Source organism: Siniperca chuatsi, linkage group LG24, assembly GCF_020085105.1.
Source record: "Siniperca chuatsi isolate FFG_IHB_CAS linkage group LG24, ASM2008510v1, whole genome shotgun sequence".
NCBI classification, from domain to species: domain Eukaryota; kingdom Metazoa; phylum Chordata; class Actinopteri; order Centrarchiformes; family Sinipercidae; genus Siniperca; species Siniperca chuatsi.
In genome coordinates this window covers 13,975,259-13,990,084 of record NC_058065.1, presented here as the reverse complement: position 1 = coordinate 13,990,084, position 14,826 = coordinate 13,975,259, and the positions used below count along the sequence as shown (strand labels likewise).

The window sequence follows — 14,826 nt, the reverse complement described above, 5'->3', positions numbered from 1 at the left end:
TAGTAGTAGTAATTATTTAACAATAAAGTCTGTAAAAGTATAATTTTTTCCGGAGACAGTTTTTCCATTTTTGGATGGACATTAATGTTTGTGAAGCCCCAAAACGAACAAAATCAGCCTGCTTTTGATCCACGGTTAAATGGTAAGGTGCATATCAGAAATGTCATCAGACTACTGAGTAATACCCAAAATGTTAATTTTCCATGCACAAGTCAAATATTAATTTATTTGTCACATTAGACAACAACCTGTGCAGAATGCGATGAAAAGAAAGAGGGAGGGGAAGAGAGTTGAGATGGGGGAGTGACAGAGAGAGGTGGAGGGAAGAAGGAGTGGAGGCTGCCGGACAGAGCAGGGAGAGCAGCGGAGGAAGAAGCACACACCTGGAATTCAGGTAGGACATCTTTAACTTTGTTTTTATTTTTAAATGCTATTTTTGCACAAGCACTGGTGTAATCTTATATTGTCTTATATATTTCATTCTTACATGCTGCAGTTTAAAATCTGAATAAAAACGTCTGTTATGCATTTGTACTCAGAACGTAAGTTTAAAAATAAAAAAGTCTTTGTTTGGGGCAATTTGCTGCCTACAGATTTCAGTTTTTTAACTAACTGAAGTACGTTTCATTTAACATTTCAAAGAGGCATTTACCTGTGAGCTTTAAGCTCTGTAACCTGCAGTGAATGGCTCCATTGTTTAGTTTTGATACGCTGGAATGCTCCTGAACATCCTGCATAATGCCCTCAATTATGAATGGTATCACGTATTCTATAGTCTCAGCACCTCAGTGAAGGCCATCTGGTAACTTAGCAACTAGTGCCTCTCATTCAACATTAAAGTGTAACATGAGAAGACCCAGTGGCCTCACTCCAGGAGAGTGACAGGGATTTGTAACTGACACATAACCTACATTTTCCCTCATTCTAACAAACAGATTGATGACTCTTTACCTGTTAACCCATCTGTGCATAAAGTGTAGCTTTGACAATGAGATTGTACTCGAGATTATGTCTTCCATGACCTCCTGCTCCTAATTTCTCCTTTATGTTCTTTTTTAAGTAAAATTTCAAGTGTCCTGAATATTATATAACAAATGTCACCCACAGATAACATCTTTATAAAACATGGGAAACAGATTTTATCCATTGGTCACATGCTTCCAGGGGGACCTTATTGTGAACATGCAGAGGTAAACTGACACCTCACCCTTTCATCCTTGCAAAAGCCTTGTTGTTTTGCTCCAGGGAGGGTAAAAGGCTCTCTAACTAGGTCTACACTGTTAACATATGCATGCTGGTACCCACGATTGCCAACTGAGAATATGATCCATCTTGCATGGTCATCGAGACTCAATAAAAAAAATAAAAAAATAAATGACCCCTCTCCTGGCAGCCTCTCGCATACCTTGTGTTGGTGGTGAAAGACCTTTCAGTTTCAATACCTTCAGCAGATAAGCGCTGCTGTTTCCACCAAAAGTGACAATGAGGGTCTGTGCTGCATTCGGAAGCAACTATTTGAGACTGTTTTGAGAAGTGACTTGGCAAACAAAGACTCATAAGCCTTCCTGCCTCAGCTTGCATTCAATGACCACTCAGTGATCATCTAATGTCGGAAATAACTATAAACACTGATTAAATTATATAATGTAGATGAAGAAGTATAGCATTACTCTGGTAATTCAAGCCAAATGTTTGCTCAATAGAGATGTGCATTAGATGTGTTGATTAACATCCAATTTAGGACATTTATTGTTGTAGTGATCCGTGTCTGCCAACAGTGTTGAAGTCTGAATACAACGCTGACCTCAGGGAAACAGGACAAATGGTTACCTGAGAGCACTTTAGAGTCTCATGAGAAACTGAATATTGTGTGGGATAGATAAAGTTGCAACGAAAGGGAACCTGTGTCCTAGTTTTAAAACAGCAACAGAAATGTACACAAGTCCTCACAAGGTTTATCTGATACACCTGAGTCAACATGTAGGTCAAAAAGATTTCCAGGGGGACTGAAGAGTTAACTTGCAAAACATTACAGGGTGACTGTTTTGGTGAAGAAATGACAGATGTTCTGAACCAAGACCTTCTTATCGCATACAATCCTTAGTTTTGTTTCAAATTAATTCAGTCTTTGTAGATGTAGTGCAGTATCACTTTTTTCCAAAGCTGGACATCTTGTTTTGAATAGAAATGCTTTAATTGTCCTTGTACAGTTTTAAAAAAGCACCTAAGTATATGTTGTAATACCATTAAATGATTTGTTGTAAGGGCTGTGCCTTTTTTATTTGTGTGTATAATCTTTCAATGTTTTTAATGGTAACAGGGTTTTGATGATAACACATTTTTCTTTTGCATTTTCTCTTTGTCTTTACAGACACATACTCAAAAAGCTGTGAAAAGTGAAATCCCATTTGACAAGAGGATTGTTCAAATCTGCCATCCACAATGTTAATGCGGTCTCATTCAGAGAGAAGAGCACTCCTTGGGTTCTCAGCCCTGCTGACACACAGCACTCCAAAACAGAGAGATGTGACCTCTCCACCTCCCCTATCCTTCACCCCACGGGAGTCCATCTTTACACCCATATCTCTTACTTCACCACCTCCCTGGGTGACTCAGGCCCTTTCTAACCTGGAGAAAGGAGAACGAGAACTGCAGAGCCTCAGGGAGCGACAGCAGGCCGAAGTGGAGGAGGTGAACCGTGAATTGGACAATGCTGTGATTGAAGCTCAGAGAGAGGAGCGTCGCCTTCTTGAGAAGGTTGAGAAGGACCACAGAGAAGCCCAGCGGCACCTTAGTCAGGTAAAGAGGGAGAATGCTGCAGCGGTGCGAGTTGTGCAGTCACTTGTTGACCAGCAACTTAGAAAAATTGGACAGCTGAAGGAGCAGATACAAAGATGGGGCAGTACCGCTGGTGGATCCAACAAAAATCAGCTCCAAAGAGGAGTGACAGAGGTCACCCAACCTTGGGAGATCTCTCTAACACTGAAAAGGGTCAGTTTCTTACCAAGCCCTGGGTCCAAGGCCTCAATCTTAGGGGATGTTGATGTTCGTGAGCAAGGTATGACCTACCCAATTGGTGTCTGTGGTGTCCAAGGACAAAAGTGTGCCTTACACTCAGGGGATAAGATGTTTTCAAACATTGCCCCTCTTGAAATTCGAAAGGAACCACAACCAAACAGAGCTGGGCAAAGGTACAGTCCAGAGGAAAGCAATAAGGCAAACAATGGCAACATGCGTGTTGTCCGGAAACTACGTCTGTCAAGCTCTACAGAGAATGAGGACCAGCTCAAATCACCCACCTTAAAGTCCCCCACACCAAGACATCGTGGTGTATCTGAGTCATCCCAAGATGAGGAAGTGGAGTCTGTGTGTTCAGACACACAGGGGCAAGACCTTTTCCTTGCTATCCCGCCAGTCTCTAGTCAAGGTGAATCTGAAGGGGATGAATCTGACGGCAGACAAAATGGAAAAAAGAGGCACTCCACACTGAAGGGTAAGAAGAAGCAAAAGGCCCTTATCTTGGTCTCATGTGAAGAACCATCCTGCCCTCCTGAAGAAACTGATGAAAAAAGCAGTGATGTGGCAATATCTCCTAAGATTAGGCGCAAGGGTTCACTCTCCAGGCACAGTCTTGTAGATCTTTCTGCAAGACATCATCCATCTTCTCGACACATTCTATTCAAGAAAAAGACCTCAAATGAATCTTCAGTGGACAGTGGAAGCCCTCCATCCCCAGTGGACAGCGAGGATTCCTGTTACACCTATACTGTGAATATTCCAGCCAATGGATCCCTCAAGCAAGAGCACTGCCATTCAATGTCAATCACTGACCTCTCAGGTAAACTTCACCCTTTGATTAACGGTGACAAGGGTGAGTGTAGAGGAATCAGGAAGGTCAACAGAATGCGTCTTGCCTCTGAACCTTCAACTCTTGAACAAGGCCAAGCATATGACACAGAATCTGACAGGAACACCATGTGTTCTGATGAACAACAATCAAGATCCCAGACTTGTGCTACACATGGTTTAAGCTTAAACCACATGAGCAGATCTCTGTCAATGTCAGCTATTGAAGGAGATAAATTACACCAAGTCAAGAAATCACAGCAATATAACCAAGACAAGAAAGAGAGAGTTGTGCCCGCTTTGAGGGAACTAGTGGAAGAGGGTGGTCAAACTGCGCTTGACTCGGCTTATCTGGTCAAACAGTTTGGAAAACAAGGATCAGGCCGCACTGACTTCAACCTACCAAGTGGCGTCCATGCAACTGTCAAAGGGCAGCTATTTGTGGTGGATTGTGGAAATGCCCGCATTCAGGTGACTGATCTCCAGAAGAATGTTGTACAGCAAGTGTCTCCTACGGGATCAGAAAGGTCTTCCCGCATCTGCAACTACTTTGACGTGGCTGTGAACTCAAAGGGCCTCATTGCCCTGACCTGTGCTGCTGAACGAGCTGTGTTGGTGTTCAGCCGTCATGGACGCCTCCTGCAAACGTTTGGAGGCACAATGATTGGTTCCGCCAATGAGGAGTTGGATGCTCCCAGAGGGGTGACTGTTACCCGCCAAGATGAGTTCTTGGTCGCTGACATCAAGCGTGGCACCCTAACTTCCCTGAAGCTAGACCCCAAAACAGGGGCCAGATTGGAGCGCACGGTGGTGACTGGGTACCACAGACCCTACCTGGTGGCAGCCTGTCTCACCACTGGGCTCATGGCAGTATCTGAACGAGGAAATGAGACTGGCCGTGTCCCATGCATCCGAGTCCTGGAGCCTGACTGGAACACTATCCGAATCCTGGGGGTGTGCTCTGGCCTGGGGCCTGTTCTGACCTGCCCTTGGGGTCTCTGTATCGACAGCGATGGGGATGTCCTGGTGGCAGACTGGGGCAAGCAGCACCACCGTGTTCTTTTCTACCCATCCAAAGGAGTTGGCTGGCCTCTGGTGACCGATAACCTGAGTAGCCCAAGGGGCCTGGCACTGGTCCCTGATGGCCACATGGTCGTGTCAGACAGCATGAATCATTGTATCAAGATCTACCGTTACAAGTGAACTGCAGAGGATGACGAAGACAGAGATGAGAAACAAAAATGGATAGAGTTAAGACCAATTGCTGTGAGAAACTGATAGGGTTAAATCTGTAATAGCAGGCAATATCCTTGGAAATTTATAATGTGAGTTTCTTTGAGTATAATTTACAGCCTCTACCTCCTACCTGCTTTAATTTGATAAAATCATGTTTGATGAGATTTCAAAATGAAAATAATACTATGCTTTTTTCATTATAATAATCAGTAGAAGCAAGGCAAGTGTAGAACATTAGTAAAAAAAAAAATCAATAAAAGCTGTGGATAAAAGTACTAATGGATGCTTTTGAATTCCCCTTGAGTGTTTCTAATCTTTTTTTTGTGCCTGAGTGATATTGAATGAAATTCTGGGAATTATGCCCATATTTCGCATTTAATTAATGAATAATCAAGACAAGTTTGAGAACTCTCAGTGTAATCTATCAGTGTAATCAGCAGAACAAACACTTTAGTTGGCTTATGCTTGGGAGGGGCTTAATGATTTTTGTACTGTCAATATGTCTGAGTAAAAAGAATTCAACTTTGATTTACATCTACTTTTGCATGATTTTGTTGTTACTTGGGCTATTGCCTAACCACACCTTTCCACACAACATCAAGGCTGTTTACTGGTTTCTCTGATTACAATGTTTGCACAAAAACGTCACCATCAAATAAAAAATGGAACAAAGGGAATTTACTGATCCTGATTAGAAGAACATCAAACAAATGTTAACCATACATCAATCATTTCATGAAATCTACATCACAGGCAAAGTAAAGCTTCTCCTTTTTACCTCCTCTCCAAGTAGATTTCCTCAAGCATTGAACAGTTTTATTAAAGATAGATATTGTGCTTCAAGGCAAATACTAACAGTACAGAACATAGCTTGTGCTGCACATAATACTGACATTTTAAGAAACTAAACATGTCAACAAATGAGTAAATTGTAATGCATCGCATGATAAAGCCTCATTTTGCAACAACAGAAAGTTCAAAACCCTGTCACTGCACACACACACACATGCACACACAGTTCCCTAACTTGTCCACCCACACACACATTTCAGTATAAAAGTGCAGGTTCAGCTCCTGCACAGCTACAGCTCTGCTCCACAGTGAGAGTCCACATCAGAGTACTTCATCAGGACCACACAGCATGGAGCTGATCACCAAAACTCTGTTTCTGTGCTTAGCACTTGCCCTCACTAATGGAGCACCTACGTGAGTATTAATGAATTCCTCTATCTTGTAATGAATTAACACTCAAAATAGGTCTTTCAGGTCAGGGCGAGCCAGTCCTAATATCCTGATCCCAAGATCCTTTACTGCTGACATCTTGCGCATGTTTGAAGAGTTTTTCAAGGCTGTACTTCGTGTTTTTGTTGTATTAGATTACATTAAACTGTTAGGTGTTCCCGTTATTTTGTCCACCCTCTGTAACTGATTTGAATCATTCCTACTTTTCTGTATTTTCTCTTATCAGTTTAACCAGTGCAGCAGACATGCGCAAGTCACTGTTTCTTCATTTCATAACTCTATTTGCTAGTTCACAAAGTTTACCGGATGGATCAATTGAACAAATACAAGAGTGCAAACAAAGACATCGTATTACCTTGGTGGTGTGTCACTGATTGACCCCCTGTCCTCCTGACTCAAGGATTTTTGGAAATGATTTGTTCATTTTTAACAGGGTTGATGGCCCAATGGGAGAAACCCCCCACCCGCAAGAGGAGAGAGGGAGGGTGGAGAGGTGCCTTTTTTTCAGTGGGTAGCCTATTTTTTGCCCCTTGAACTGATTTTTAGGGGCATTTACTAAACTCTGAAATAATGTATAATTATTACATTCTAATGTCAAACACTCAATTTGTGGCACAAAGATGTGTTTTACTTGAAAAATAACAAGTGAGAACCGCACAAAAAAAAAGTTCATGAGAAGAAGCATTCAAAGTTTAGGGGCACTTTTTCTCCGAGCTCTATTAAGAGAGACCCACATCCGCTTCTGTATGGCTACTTTATATTAGGACTGCAGGATTATCATATAGGCCTAGCCTAATTCTTGATATAATTGCGATTCTAATTTCGATTTAATAGACCTGCTATTAGGCGAAATACTTATTTTGTGTAGGCCCATTCTTTTACTGGATGTGGACATTAAGAATTTTAATAATGCTTATTTTTCAAAACACATGTAGTTTTGCAAATAGTCGAGTAGTCGAATTATGCCACTTCAGCACCACGGACAGCGCCATAGATTTTTCAATACACAGCACAGTTAGGCTACTGATATTTCAGAGCCACGGTCGGGGCCGTAGATTAACTTGCACAAACCTCAGTCAAACAAAGGAGATGGAGAAGGGGTATGACAGGTTAACAAGGGCGATGCATTTTAGTCATTTTAGTAACAAGAGGGATGACATCCCCCCTCATATCACCTAAGGATCTTTTTTTTTATCATCCACAGGCACCCACAAGATGAAACAGTAGAAGGTGGGTTTTTGATTAAAATATAATGTGCTGCTTTCTCACTGGTTTGTCCATAATTTGTCTGTTACACAGTATAATGCATGTCTAATGACAACATTTGCAATATTTCAATTGCATTTATGGTGTGTATATATATATATATGTATATATATATAGTTATGTTATCTTTGAAATAAAGATGGAGCTCCTCTGCCAGACCGGTGTGAAGGTATTGAGTTTGATGCCATCACTCCTGATGAGGAAGGAAAAATGTTCTTCTTCAAAGGTATGGAGCATTTTTTTTTTTAAATTTACATGAGGCTTGGCAATATCCTAATCGTATCAATTTTCGTTACTTTGAAGCCAAGCCTCTATAAAAAAGGACTCTCTTTTTTGAAATTTGGAATGACTGAATGATGGACTTTATTTTCTCATGGGATTATTTAAGTTTCATTTTATATATTTTTTAAAAACTGAATATTTATTTATTGCAGTGTAATGAATCTCCTCTGATGTTTTCCCTTCAGGTGCCCACTTGTGGAAGGGTTTCCATGGCCCAGCTCAGCTTTCCAACGAGTCCTTCAAGGAGCTGGATGACATCCATCACATCGGCCATGTCGACGCTGCCTTCCGCATGCACAACACAGAGAACACAGACGTGCATGAGCACATCTATTTCTTCCTGGTATGATCCGCAGATACTTTCATTTGCGACATGATTCTGTTATAAATTCAGATCAAGAAGCAGAGCAATATCTGCCACTGATCTCTGCTTTTTCTGATGTAATCTCCAGGATGACAAGGTGTTCAGATATTACAACCACACTCTGGAAGCTGGGTATCCAAAAGAGATCCAGGAGGACTTCCCAGGAGTCCCTACTCACCTGGATGCTGCTGTGGAGTGTCCCAAAGGAGAATGCATTACCGACTCTGTTCTTTTCTTCAAGGGTATGTTGGCATTCACTGCAAAAATATTCATCTCACTAACTCTAAGCTGTAAAATAATGTTAAAATAAAAGGAAGAAATAATGGAATGAGATAAAGAGAGATGAATTAGCTCAGTATTATAAAGATAATGCTGCCCCATAGTGGAGGAAATTAGCTGCAGCAGGAGTGCATTTTGTCATCATGTTTTAAAGCAGTAGTTGTTGTTTCACACACAAATTGCAATCATTTGGAATTTAAGCCTATTAGTCATATTTAACTTATTCGAATTGTCCTAATGTAACATGCATACAGTATATCTAACAGGTTGTCCAGCAAATACTGGCTGAATTGTTTATATTTTTAGTTTTTTAAGAATTTAAGCATATCAATCCATGTTTCAGGTTAGTCATATGTGAATCAATTATTGTCCAATGAGCTGTGATATAATTAGGCTACTGTAAATAGATGAGCATATGATGGAGATGATTGGCAACCATTTTCTCAAACTAATTATTTCCCCCCATAGGACATGATGTGCATCTTTATGATATTGCCACAAAGACAGTGAAGACCAAGACGTGGTCGCACCTGCCTGTCTGCACTTCTGTTTTACGCTGGCTGGAGCACCACTACTGTTTCCATGGACACAACTTCACCAGGTTCAACCCGTTAACTGGAGAGGTGAACGGTACCTACCCAAAAGATGCCCGCAATTACTTCATGAAGTGCCCCAACTTTGGTGAGAACGGTCAAATTTGGTTCAAATCTTACAATTGCAATATTTTGTACAAGAAATAGAAAGTGATCTGTGTTGATAAAAAGTGTAATCATCTGTATTTGACTGCAGGTCATGGACATCATTATAAAGTCCTTAATTGCAGTGATGTCAAACTTGATGCCATCACCTCTGATGATGCAGGCAAAAAGTATTTATTTGCAGGTAAAGTCAAATAAACTAAGATAGTAGTCTTAAAGGAATAGTTCAACATTTTGGGAGATACAGTAGACTATTTGTTTTCTTGCTGAGAGTTGGATGTATGAAGTATGAAGCTAGAGTTAGGAGGCGATTAGCTTAGCTTAGCATAAAGACTGGAAGCAGGCAGAAACAGCAGCAACGTCAGCATCTTAGCATTGTCATTGTGAGCATATTAGCATGCTGACCTTAGCATTTAGCTCAAAGCACCACTGTGCCTAAGTAGGCTGCAGCCTCACAGAGACGCTAGCATGGCTGTAGACTCTTAGTCTTGTTACATTTTAGTTTTTGTGCAGATTAAACAAACAAGACATAAAATGTTAATTAGTGTAATTAGTTAGGTACTGAAGTATTTTTTTTAACTTTAGCAAGTGCCAGGATAGCTGTTTCCCCCTGCTTCCAGGCTTTATGCTAAGCTAAGCTAATTGCCCGCTGGCTCTAGCTTCATCCTTTTTTTTAAAAGATTATTTTTTTTGGCATTTCTGCTTTATTAAGATAGTCACAGCTGGAGATAGACAGGAAAGGCAGGGGGAGAGACAGAGGGGGCGGCACGCAGCAATAGGCCCAGCCCCGATACATGGCACGCGCTCCACCAGGTGAGCCACCGGGCGCCCCCGAGCTTCATCCTTACACTCATACATACAGACAGGGACAAATTAAAGGAAAAACCTGAATAACAGAGTGGAGAAACATATCAAATGCAGATGCTTCCATGCACCAGGGCTCAGTGAATGGTTTGGTGAGTGAATGATGTGAATAAAATGCTACGCCCTTTACAGTCACCAGATCTCAACCCAGTTCCACACCTATAGAAGATTCTGGATCCGCATGTAAGGCAATGCTCTCCACCACTATCTCCATAAGACCAATTTATATAACATAAACTTTCATCTTCAAATGGTGTTCATCCTTCAAATAGAGTTCCACAGACTTGGCAAGGAGCACTGAAGCAGTTCTAGAGGCTCGTGGTGGCCTGACTCCATATTAAGACACTTCATGTCTGTACATGAGAGTGGTATCGAGCTTCTCATGTGACTCTTCTCACCAAGAAAGCGAATAAGCATATCTCCCAATATGTCAAACTATTCCTTTGGATTTTTTTTCCCTTTGATTATTGCTTTTAAGCTTGCTGTAAAGCTTTCACTAAGACTACAGTTCAATCTGCTCAGGCCGCATCTACATGCGTCTGGACACCCATCGTGACGGCCTTCACGCCTTCCCAATCACCAATGTGTGGAAAAATATGACCAGAGGGGTGGACGCTGTCTTTTCCTACACTGACAAAATCTACGTGATTAAGGTAAACCTTTCACTCTACTTCCATCTGGTCGCAGATACAGGACATTTAGATAGAAAAGGGAATGTTTATCTATCTATCTATCTATCTATCTATCTATCTATCTATCTATCTATCTATCTATCTATCTATCTATCTATCTATCTATCTATCTATCTATCTATCTATCTATCTATCTATCTATCTATCTATCTATCTATCTATCTATCTATCTATCTATCTATCTATCTATATGTGTTGAAGTTAAAACTAAAATCCCTCCTATTCTGCCAAACACCTGCAGGATGATCAGGTTTACATCTATAAAGCAGCTACTCGCTCCACCCTGACTGAAGGCTACCCTAAAACCCTGAAGGAGGAGCTTGGCATTGAAGGACATGTGGACGCTGCTTTTCTCTGTCCTAATGAACACACAGTTTATATAATCCAAGGTAAGGCTACAGGAGTGCTTATTTCTCCTTTTTTTTTTTTGGTGAATTATTGGGTTGAACTTGTTTTGAATATTAGCAAATCTCTTGAAATGTACGTTTGCTCACAAGTGATTGACAAACATCTTCATACACGTATTTCTTTCAACAGGACAGAGGATTCGCGATGTCGACCTAACCGCCACGCCCAGGGTCGTGACCCGAGATCTGCCCTTGCCCTTGTCCGACATTGATGCTGCTATGTGCAATTCAGGGGGAGTTAATTTGTTCAAGGGCTCGCAGTATTACCACTATGAAAGCGCCGCAACACTGATTTTGAGCAGAATTGCCCCTATGCCTCAAAAAATTACCTCAGCAATGTTAGGATGTCAGGATTAGGATTCAGGGAACGAGAGAATATCAAAGAGAGTCAAGTCTGACTTGTTTGGTGAATAAAAAGTGGGAAACTGCTCATCTGGAGTGTTATTTTGTTCATATAAGTGATTATCATGAAAACAGTTTCATGATAATACAAAAGTCAACTGACTGAAACCAATTATGAAGAACCAGAGGGAACTTAATGTAATCAGAGTTTGGCCACTAGAGGACCTACTGTGCAAATGAATGTGTCAAACAAGGACTAATGAGAGAATCCATTTGACCAGAACATGAAACAGCTGCGTAAACTTAATACAGGCGGAGATTGAATGTATCACCATTTTAATGATATTCAGAAGCAGACGTTTTTTACAAACCGCCTGCCGATCATGTCTTACAACTATTTTTCTAAATGTTTCCAGATTGTCAAAGTGCCCGTTTTTAACCAGGATGTCTGTACCCCAATGGGCACTTAAGTGGTCTAAATGGCACTTTTGTAAGCGCAAGTGCCCTTACCCCAACCCTATACATGGAAGATGTGTCCCGTATTCATTTTCACCCCTGAGTCTGTGGACAGCACAGATCCACGAGGACAGCTGACGCTGTGCAAATAACATCATTTGCACATGCAAGCAATGAGCTTTCTTGTAGCTCAGCCCAGTTGTGTGCATATTGTAGCATTTCTGTCTTTTTTGTGTGTTTTATTTGTAGTATTTCCTTCTGTCAGAAGAGATTGTTGGAGACAACGCTACATTCAGCCACAAACTTTGACAGATGAGAACAACTGAGAAGGGAGTTGCTGTTCCCCTCCTTGTATTGAATTTTCAGTGATTTCAAGCAACAAGTTGCAGGTTCAGATGCAAGCTCAGTAAAAGGGCTCCAGGCAGGTATGAAGCTGTACACTTTATTTCTTGCAAGAAAACAACCAATTTGAAACAGAGATATTTCCTTCAGATATCAAGGTTGACCTTGCAAGCAGTAGTGCTTCATAGTCGTGCAGACGTGTCAACTGAGAGAGAAACACTTGTCCAGCTGAGACACAACAGAATCACAGACAGATTTGCTCCTAATAAAAACAGAACATTTCTCGATATTCTCACCAACAAAATATAGTCAAACATTCCCATGTTTTTATTTGATGAATGGGACTGTTAGCTTATTTCGGCTTCTTTCAATTTCATGCTATTTTTTTGTTGTTGTTGTAAACTAACCAACCATTCAGGAATGAGACTAATATGATATTTAGGCTAGACATCGCTTTATTGTTAGCTTTTAATGGCTTTTAACTGCATGCCTGTCAATGTGCTGGGTCTTTATATGCTGTTCAAAATCTAAAAGATAATTTTCAATTTATTTTTTATTTTAAATATAATTGTAAGTTATTGTCATTTTTTAAAATATTCTCTGCCACATCATAGTCAAGCTTTCCATTTCTACCATCCAAAAGTCAAAACTTCTATGGCCAAGATGTCTAAAAACTGTTGTTGTTTTTTTTATTGAAGAGTCCTAGTCTCTGTCATTATTACAATATACAGTATTTTCACAAACGGTCCATGCTCACATTGGTCCATATGGACACGTACGCAGCAGCCTGCAAGAGTCCAGAGGTCGGGACGGCATTAGCAGGCATTCAAGGCCTTTTCACTCCCTGGAGAGGTTTTTGTTCAGCCAAAATCCCTGGGACTTTCAGCAAGCATAAAGGAAGTGCTGGCCTCAGCACAGCTTAATGGGTGAGGCCATGAGGACACACACACACACACACACACACACACACACACCGGAACTCACATGCATGTGCACATAGAAACACCACCGCACATACACACATGCATAGCAGACAGTACAGACTGTTTTCTTTGCACACACACACACACACACACACACACACACACACACAGAGCCACCAACTTCCAGTAATATTAATAAGTGGCCCTGCAATAATGCTAAAGTGATGAACATGCATTCTTTTATTTATTTCATGTCATTTTGTTTTCCTGAAGAAAAATAAAAAGCCAATCAGCGACATGTTTAAAATGTCATTTCCAGTTAATATTAAGGTCAGACCAGTCAGACAGAGTGTATGGTGGCTGGTAAGGAAAAAGTTTGAGGTCAATCAAAAACAAAAGAGAGCACATGCTAAAATGTTTAATTGTTCATTCCGAGAAGATACTAGCTAGTGTTGCTGGTCATTAGTTATTTTTGTCAGAGACTCATTTTACTGGCATCTGGAGCTCAGGAAGTGGTAGGTTCAGGTTCATGGGCCATGGATCTGATCAATACATTTAATTCCAATCTGCGTATTAGATTTTTATGTTTCTCATCAACAAGTAGAAATTTTCAGAGGGTCACTAAAAACATTCATTCTCTGGGGACCATGAACATCTACATCAAATTTCCTCCCAATCCAGCCATTAGTTTTCAGTATCTTTAAGGAATGTTACTACTGGCACACTACAATGAACACTTGAAATTCTTAGTAATTTTTTTAAACCAAGAGTCCTTGATTTCATACAAAAGAAAAAAAAATAGACGAAAGCAGGGTTCTCATGTCTAGCTGACGACCATAGATTTTGCCAGCTGACTGTTGATGGCAGATTTAGCGAGCTAGCTAATTAACATTAACAAACACTATTAGTTGAAAACTCCGTCTCCAGCTGACTTTTTAATGTTTTCTACTGTTGACTCGTATGAAATGAGAAACCAGTGTCTCAAAGCATTGATGACTATGATACCATGCTAACTCTAGCGCTGTGAATGCGGAACAAAAGACTTGAGAAGAATTGGTAAAGCTTACATGTCAGGTAAAAAGTCCTCATCCTCACCAGTTAACATGTAGAGGACATGCAAATACAAGAGCAGCATTGGTTTTGTATTGCTGGTAGAGCTAAGCCCAAATATTACAGTATGTCATACTTTTATTTGTGACACAACACATTCAGATGTCCAATTATGGAAATAGGAGGTTTCTTGGACAAGCAACAAGGGTGTTAGATTTAGGCTTTATTATCTGTATTTTTAAATATTGTTTCATTTTTACATAAGAGGAGAGGACTAACTGGTGAGTTTGGCCACTCAGGTAAACTCCGGCAAATCCAATCCAGAACAGGGCAGAGCCACTAACATTACTCTAAACTTTGATTTAGTTAGTAGCATCTGGAAATGGTGTTAGACCAACTTCCAGTCCTGAATTTTATACATAACATAACTTGCAACCCCACATAATAATGCAGTAAGCTAATGATGTGCTAACTCTTGGAAGTAACGTTACGTTACATAACTCTGTAGGTTTGCTAGTTAGCCAGCCATGCTAATGT

The 14,826-nt window shown here is 40.7% G+C and overlaps 2 protein-coding genes across 3 annotated transcripts; both read left to right on the top strand.

Annotated features, from left to right (window-relative positions):
* Positions 1–328: 328 nt before the first annotated feature.
* LOC122872247 lies at positions 329–5,610 on the top strand. 2 transcript variants are annotated; one of them, XM_044188198.1, is made up of 3 exons: positions 329–394; positions 1,108–1,190; positions 2,372–5,610. In XM_044188198.1, the coding sequence occupies exon 3, from the start codon at positions 2,443–2,445 to the stop codon at positions 5,047–5,049; it is 2,607 nt and encodes an 868-aa protein (XP_044044133.1). In that variant the 5' UTR covers positions 329–394; positions 1,108–1,190; positions 2,372–2,442; the 3' UTR covers positions 5,050–5,610. The 2 variants fall into 2 exon arrangements, with proteins under 2 accessions (XP_044044133.1, XP_044044134.1); XM_044188199.1 differs by lacking the exon at positions 1,108–1,190 and having other exon boundaries at positions 335–394.
* A 542-nt stretch (positions 5,611–6,152) lies between these two features.
* hpxb (hemopexin b) lies at positions 6,153–11,606 on the top strand. Its single transcript, XM_044188212.1, has 10 exons — positions 6,153–6,288; positions 7,529–7,554; positions 7,730–7,816; positions 8,058–8,215; positions 8,325–8,478; positions 8,984–9,196; positions 9,305–9,397; positions 10,600–10,730; positions 11,011–11,158; positions 11,307–11,606. The coding sequence occupies exons 1-10, from the start codon at positions 6,224–6,226 to the stop codon at positions 11,531–11,533; spliced, it is 1,302 nt and encodes a 433-aa protein (XP_044044147.1). The 5' UTR covers positions 6,153–6,223; the 3' UTR covers positions 11,534–11,606.
* The last annotated feature ends 3,220 nt before the right edge of the window (positions 11,607–14,826 follow it).